Source organism: Chamaea fasciata, unplaced genomic scaffold (genome assembly GCF_029207755.1).
Source record: "Chamaea fasciata isolate MVZ Bird 193981 ecotype frontalis unplaced genomic scaffold, bChaFas1.0.hap1 SCAF_24, whole genome shotgun sequence".
NCBI classification, from domain to species: domain Eukaryota; kingdom Metazoa; phylum Chordata; class Aves; order Passeriformes; family Sylviidae; genus Chamaea; species Chamaea fasciata.
Window position 1 is genome coordinate 7,080,305 of NW_027094109.1, and position 7,219 is coordinate 7,087,523.

General features: G+C 48.5%; 1 protein-coding gene across 2 annotated transcripts; it reads right to left on the minus strand.

Moving 5' to 3' along the window:
* Window positions 1–1,662: 1,662 nt before the first annotated feature.
* On the minus strand, window positions 1,663–6,707 carry DPAGT1 (dolichyl-phosphate N-acetylglucosaminephosphotransferase 1). 2 transcript variants are annotated; one of them, XM_066203634.1, is made up of 9 exons: window positions 6,426–6,690; window positions 6,228–6,348; window positions 5,929–6,142; window positions 5,243–5,389; window positions 5,026–5,110; window positions 4,380–4,568; window positions 3,676–3,763; window positions 3,125–3,280; window positions 1,663–2,213 (listed from the first exon to the last, which is right to left on the minus strand). In XM_066203634.1, exons 1-9 carry the CDS (start codon window positions 6,578–6,580, stop codon window positions 2,148–2,150), a joined length of 1,221 nt encoding a protein of 406 aa, XP_066059731.1. In that variant the 5' UTR covers window positions 6,581–6,690; the 3' UTR covers window positions 1,663–2,147. The 2 variants fall into 2 exon arrangements, with proteins under 2 accessions (XP_066059731.1, XP_066059730.1); XM_066203633.1 differs by lacking the exon at window positions 1,663–2,213 and having other exon boundaries at window positions 2,220–3,280; window positions 6,426–6,707.
* Window positions 6,708–7,219: the final 512 nt, after the last annotated feature.

A 7,219-nucleotide genomic window follows, 5' to 3' on the forward strand; every position in this document is an offset into this window, starting at 1 on the left:
GCCGGTCCTGCAAAGCCCTTCGTGCCGCCCGTGCAGGCGCACGGAGCTTTTTGAGGGGTGGAGTCAGTCCCTGGGCCTGGTCGGTCTCTAGTCTGGGCCAGGCTTCCATTCAGAGTGAGGTAGGGGGGCTCCCGGGATGCCGACAGACAGACTGAGAGGTATCCCTGTCTCTAGGGGCATTTGCCTTAGGGTGGCACATGGAGGGGAAGAGCATTTAGGGATGTGGGAAAACCTACCATGAGATCCTTTTTATTGAATCGTGGGAACGTGTGAGGTATATTATGGGTTTATAATACGGGTATATGAAGAGAAGCACTAAAGGAGAGGGAGGAGTCATAGTGGACTAGGAGGAAAAAAACATGGGAACGCTGAAGGGGAAAAAAGCAAAGAAAGTGATAATGCTATGAAATGTTGCTGATCAGTAAGAAGTACCTCTGCAGTCTGTGCTGTCTTACTTGTATATTTTCTTTCCCCCAGAGTGAGCAGACTCTACCCTCTGTGCCTATGTACATGTGGAGGTCTAAGTACCAGCAACTGGCATTAGGACACAGATCAGAGCAGCCAGTGGTTCTAGCAAATGGGAAGCCCTCAGCACATGCAGGGAGGGGCCAGGGCTAGGTGGAATGCAAGTGTGTGTGATCCCTAGCCAACGAGCCAGACTAGACAGCAAGTAGGATAATGGGCTTTGGAGCCCAGGAGCAGATATGGGAGAGATCGGGGTCAGCAGGATGCTTACCGGAGGTAGGCCTAAGCCAGCTACGTGGAGAAAATGGGGTGGATGCCAGAGAGGTACCTATTGAAAGGCCACATTCCTAGAACAGCTAGCAGAGATTAATTTCGCTGTTCATATGCCCTGATGCCAGGAAATCCAGCAACTGGACAGTGTTTTAAGGCCAGGTACTGAATGGTTTCAGAATGTTTGTGTGTATGTTAATGAATATACTGTACTAGTAGACTTAGAAACTGCTCAGGTGGAGAGGAGGAAGAGGATTCTGCCGCTTGTACTATTCATACTTGAGTGCTGTGTGTTTTCTGTGTTGATCGGTGCCACTGGACACGTTTTTGCCTTCTGGTAATACGTTCCAGGCTTTATTACTAGCTGGACTTAGGTGTGTGGAGGTGCGGTGCCCTTGCATCTATTAGGGTACTGGACCTGGTAATTTCTCCTCTCACCCACCTCAGCATCCCTGTTTCTGTCGTTGCATTATTTCCCTTTCACCATTACCCTTGCAAAGACTATAACCTGGTACTCCAGGCTGTTCTGTGTTTTTCTGTCGGGTAGGTAGCAATTCTGTGTGGAACTGCGGCGCTAAATACTGCTATATAAATAATTATTTGTATTTGAGAAAAAGGGATCTTAGTCAGCAGGGTCTTAGTTCCACATTAATCTAAGAGTCTTATTGATATTCTGTTAAGACAAGGACATGGTGATCCTTCCTCTGCTAGCCTGTTCCAGACATGTCCTCTTCCAGGGAGGAAGGCAGAGGATAAAGGTATTCAGAATTTAAAGCTCATCAGCAGGAACATTCCCAGTAGCCATAAAAAAAGAAGGGAGTCTACTGTAGAAATGATAGCTGCCTAACAGGGTAGAACGCTAGAGATGGATCATGTAACCTAGTTTCACTGCATGTCAATATTGTCGAGGCAAAGCACTGCAGGGGAAACGGTACCATGAATTATTTTATTCTTGGAGCGCTCTGAATTTTGAGTATGGGTTGTAACATGTCATTCTATGTCCACAGACCAAAAACAGGATTGGAGAAGCCAGGAGCGGAGTCTGGTTTACTTATTCTGCTCACAGAAATGAAAGTTACTGTTTTCTCTCTTGGTGAACAGTAATGTCTTTGTTAGATGTATAGAGCTTTCCCTAAGTGCTATCATTTGCTTCCCCTCTAAAAGGTATTCCTAGTAACAATGATGTCCAAGTAGCAGTGAATCTTTTCTATCACAGAATTGGACAAAGGCCTTTGGTGCACAAGAAACATCCCAGTTCAAAACTAGCCCACGCAAAGCAGTTTGCTTGCGTTTTGACAGGTATTCTGAGGTTCTCAGAAGGCGGGAGTAAGATCAGTTGAATCATTTGGTCAAGAAGCTGGAGAAAATGGACTGGGCAGGTAGAACTCTTTCCCTTGCTCCTGACAGTCCAGTCAGACATCATAAAACAAGCGCACCAGTTGGTACCGGATCGAAAATGCAATCATGCTGCCAAGGACCTAGATAAAAATCAGACACATCACAGAAACATTATACTGTCAAATGGTTTACAAGTTATCAAATTTCTCCTTTCCAAATGGATTTGCTAAGCTTTCCAGCATGCCTCATTTCATAAAACAGCAACAAAAAGGCTTATGTCAAAGCTGAAATTCAGCATCCTTACAATAAGGTGCTGTCAGGACTTCTCTGCTGTGGCTGGGATCAAGGTAAGTGCTATGTACTTCCTGTCTTCTCCCATCCCCAACGTTATCTGCCTGAACCGTGTTCAACAGGGTTTCACTGGAAGTCCTTCCTCCCAAATTGGAATCTGGCTAAGTGTCTCTTTCCTAGTAAGGATCCCTTATCTTAAATATTGTGGGCAGTTAGCCAATGCAGGCCAGGCCTTTCCAAAAGCAGTATTTTTACTACACTATGCTCGAGAATTCACATGCTGAATAGAGGTAGTGGCAGTATTTGTGAAGCATATCCTTGTGCTCAAAGTGGCTTCAAAATGCTCCCGCGTGCCCCTCAGACTGAGGGACTGCTGAGCCACATGCCACGCTTACACAAGTACACTTGCTGGCAGTACCTCTGAAGCTGTTATTTGGTATTACTGAAAAACAGGAACGTACCAAAAGGCTTTTTTGAGTCAGAGTGACAAGGCACTCTGCTGTCCTCATGTTTTTCTTGCAACCAATGACTCGTGCCTTGGCAATCTTCTTAAGCTAACCTTCTGACTTTTTTTAATAAGCTCTCAGTGAACAGGGAAGTGTGAATTTCTTTCTTATTCTCCCCAAGCTCCACGGCTCAACTGCACCTTGTGTGAAGAGTATATTTTACTTTCCCCTTTCCCCTTGAAACTCTTGAGACTGACTTGGATCGGTTTCTGTTGCAGAGTAAATCTTTCTACTGGAGGAACCCTTTCTCTGACCTGAATGAGTAGCAACAGGAGAGTGAGGTTTCGCTCGTGGGTGGGTCCGATCAGCTTTATGACAAAATTAATAAGTGTCATATTATTGCATTCGGTGTATTCGCCATCTTCATCTGTTCCACTCCTCACATCTACTATGTGCAAGATCTTGACTACCTGAGGAAAGAAATATTGCACGCTATTTTACCAGGAATGTTTGGTGTTCCCTGGCTAATCTTGCTTAAGAGCCCTTTTGCTGTACCATCCCTGAAGTCCTGCTTGTGCTCCTACTGAAAAGATGGGACAGCCTTTTGTGATTTCATAAACTTTAAAGAACTCTAATGATGGTCCTGGGGCACTTCTGTGTGTGGTTATTCTGAAAGACTGATTATTAACACAATCGAGTGACTGTGACAGATGGTAACAGACTTTTCTTCCAGATTTGAGCTAGGCAATAACTACTGATCCCAGAAGTTCTGCATTTTCTCCCATCCTGTACTTGATGTCCATCAACATGTACTTGATGACTGCCTCAAAATGCATCTGAATTTTGAATGGTTTCCACATATTACCTTCAGAATGTTTGTTCCCAGGGCAGAGAGGCTCTTAGTTTTGAATTTGGAGTAGCTCATCTCCAACTTCCCTGTACTAGGATTAAGCCTAAAAGAAACATTTAAAATTTAGTCCAGATACAACAAGGAAGACGGAGAGATCACTTTGTAAGCAGACTTAGATCCATAGCTCAGAAAGAAATCCAGTGGTGGAGGAAACAGGAACAACCTGATGCACTTAACAACAACTGCTGGTATCTAGCCCCTCAGGTGGGGCAAAGAAGACTCCTTCCCCTTGCACCCCCAATATATGCTGTGTAATTTAAAGAATAAAATAGAAGAATCTAACATCTGCAGAGAGAATTGCTGATGTGGTATAGTGCTACAGAATGCTTGCTACGATGAAATCTTAGCAGATTCCACTGCCACACCTTTAAAAGCAGCCTGTGTCAATTTCTCTTGAACTTGTAGGGTAGAATCCTCATGTTCTAACCTTATTAAAAATCATTCTGTATCTGAGGGGTGGGCTAGTCAGGAAAGTTCACTTCTTTGAGAAACTTTTACTGTATGATTTGACTGTAGCAGGCAGAGTGAGCAGCTGTCTTTTGAAGAGAAAACATACTTTGATGGCTTTTAAAAAGAGCACCTTCCACCACCTCTCTCAGCTGGTGTTGGAGGTAAAAGACACAACCTGTAGTATCACTGTAGGTGACTTGGTACATTACCTTGGTAGCCGGTGACGGGGACAAGGAATGATGTGGAAGAGCTGAGGCAATGAATAGAGGAAGTTAAGTACTTGCGGGATGAAAAAAAGCAGCATTGTTTTGCTGAAGTGTCCCAAGATCCCCACCACAGCAAAGGTCATGCCAGCAAAGTAGCAGAAGGTGTCCCCAACAAACACTCGAGATGGGTACCTGCAATCCATGGAGCAGAAAAGCAAAGGTCTGACACAACTGCTATTGCCACGAAAACGACTATTTATAACCACTCAATGTATGCCCACATCGCAGGTTAGGGGCCAATGGGGATCTGCAGCAGATCTACACAGTAGAAACAATTGTAGGTATTTATTCTAAGACTGGACTGGGACCCAATACCTGACTCGCAGAGAATATGGTATGAAAACACAGCCAGTGAGGCACAGGAGAGAGTGTATTCTGTGTGTTTGGGTGAGCTGGTGTGACTGCAATTGTTCTAATACAAAGGAAAGCTACTGCTCCATCGATGCTTTGTGTTCTTGGTTCTTGCAAGAAGCCTCTCTACATTACAGCATTCCACTTGCACGTTGGTAAGTGATTTTGTTTGTTCACAAAGGGAGAAACTAGAGAGAAAGGATGCTTCCAAACAAATTCTGAATGTCAATCCTCTTACCAGTTGTGGTAAAATAGGCCCAGCGTGGTAAAAAAAAAGGGAATCATAAAGTAGAGAGAAAAAATGTGATCATCTCGATAATCCCCTATAGAAAAAAGAAAAACATGTGTTTGTGATAAAACAAGACTGGTTCATTTTTAGCAATACCAGCTATTGAAATCTAGAATTCAATCTCCCTTTGCTTTTTGTGCCCACAAATGTTTGTTATTTTCCTTACCATTTAACTCTACAATATTGAATATGATAATGGAAGCAGCTATCACCAGCGACTGTCCTGCTTCAATTCCATTAATTCCGGCAAGAATGTTGATGGCGTTAGTGCAGAACACTGCTAGCATACCCATGTACCCGTAGTAGAGGATACCTGCAGACCAGAGCAAGCCAAATGCTTTACTATTTGGAGACAAAGCAGGTCCTAGACCAATTCACTGATGCTCTCACTTCCTGCTTTATACAACCTATTACCTAACAATCTCGGTGAGTTTTGACAGTGGTAGCTTATAGATAAGACTGCTTCCTCTCTTACGAGTTGGCCATCATGTGTGCATGTATGTACAGCACTGTGACAGTGGCAACCTCCTGTGACATGGTGACCAGCTGTAGTGCTGTTTCTGTCTTTCTAACATCCTGGTGTTACCAGTCATGTGCTATGTGCCCCAGTATTCACCCGTGTTGCCAGGATCATCGGATAATGACTGGTGCCTGTCTATGCACAGCTGAATGTGTGCTGGGTTTCTCGATGTTCTTTCCAGTCTAATGTTTAGTGGGTGGAGTGCGACTCTCTTAACGGTTACTTAAATAAATCCTTAGTCTGCTCTCTCTGCAGCACAAAGTGCTTCATGTGATCCCTTCCACTGACTGGCTTGCCACGTAGATGACACCTTCTGCTTATTCATAACTTACCCAGGTCCAAGTGCATGCCCAGCAGCACCCGAAAGGGTTTAGGCACCACAATGGTCGTGTTCCCAAAGTTGGTGAAGTAAACCATGAGCAGTGGGAGGGAAGCCATGGTAGGAAGAAGCAACTTGTGGCGCCAGCGCAAGTTCAGAACATCATCTGCAAAGCCCAGGAAAATCATGCAGCAGATGGCAAGGAGCGAACCGATGAGCTCCACGAACTGCAGGACAGAGAACAGGACCCCGGTCACCGGTGGCCACTCGCTGCCCCTGCCTGCCACGTTTGCAGCATTAGACGAGCCTCACCTCGTCGTGAGGAAAGGCCGCGCACTGCTCCTCCACAAAACATCTCAAGAAGGGCACGGGGATGAAGCAGAAGAGGATGATCAGGAACACAGCACCGCTGATCACGCCCTGTGCTTCGGGACTGGAAGATAGAGCGGGGGGAGTCAGCCGTGCCCGGGCCGGCCCTGCGGGGCAGCTCCGGCGGGCAGCGCTACTCACACGGGCCGCCTTGAGGTCTTGTTGAGGTCCTCCCCGAAGAGCCGCGCGGCGAGGAAGTGGTTCGTGAAGGCCGGGATCAGCGTCAGCGTGGCCGCGAAGCCCAGCAGCGACCCGCCGAGGTTGATGAGAAGGGGCACGGCGGGCCAGGCCGCCATGGCCACGGCGGGCGCTGCCCGTGCCAAGGGCGCGGAGCGAGGCCGGGCGGGGGCGCTGCCCACCGCCTTCCCGGCCGGGTGCTACGCGGGCGGCGCCGGATGCGCGGGGCCCTCGCGGCCTGTCGGGGGCGGGGGCGCCATCTTTGGCCCTGGCATGAGCTTCCTGCCGGCGCGGAGCCCTGCTCGCGCCACGCCCGGGATCGGTAGCAGTTTCAGCCGCGCTGAGGGCGTGTGGAGGCACCTGTCCCCGGTGCTAAGGTCTGCGGTGCTCCTCCTCCTCCGCGGGGCTCCTCCGAAACTCTGCGCCGGGAGCAGCGCTCGCCCGGGGCCGGCCCCGCCACGGACTCCGCCCCGCAATGCCCGCAACCGCCATGGCCACCTTGGCCTCGCCTCCTCCCCCCGTTTTTCCAGCGCGTCACTTCCTCCCATGCGGGGAGCAGGTGAGTCCCAGTGGAGGGCGGGCGGCCGGGACCGTGGCGGTGCTGAATGACCGACGGCTCCGCCCGCCTCCCAGCTGGAACCGCCTTTTGCCCGGGGCTGGGGAGTGGAGCTTGCGAGCGGCAGCGGGCGGGCCCCGGCCAGCGCAGACGCTGCCGGCCAGGGGCCCGGCGAGCCATGTTACTGGGTTCAAGAATGCGC

Bases quoted from the DNA above. Each gene is read 5' to 3' on its own strand.
- DPAGT1 (XM_066203633.1), bottom strand. From the start codon at position 6,580: ATGGCGGCCTGGCCCGCCGTGCCCCTTCTCATCAACCTCGGCGGGTCG. The intron at 5,390-5,928 runs GTAAGTTATGAA...TCTGGTCTGCAG, and splicing joins GGGCATGCACTTGGACCTGG to GTATCCTCTACTACGGGTAC. The intron at 3,281-3,675 runs GTAATATGTGGA...TTCTTTCCTCAG, and splicing joins TGGGAACAAACATTCTGAAG to GTAGTCAAGATCTTGCACAT.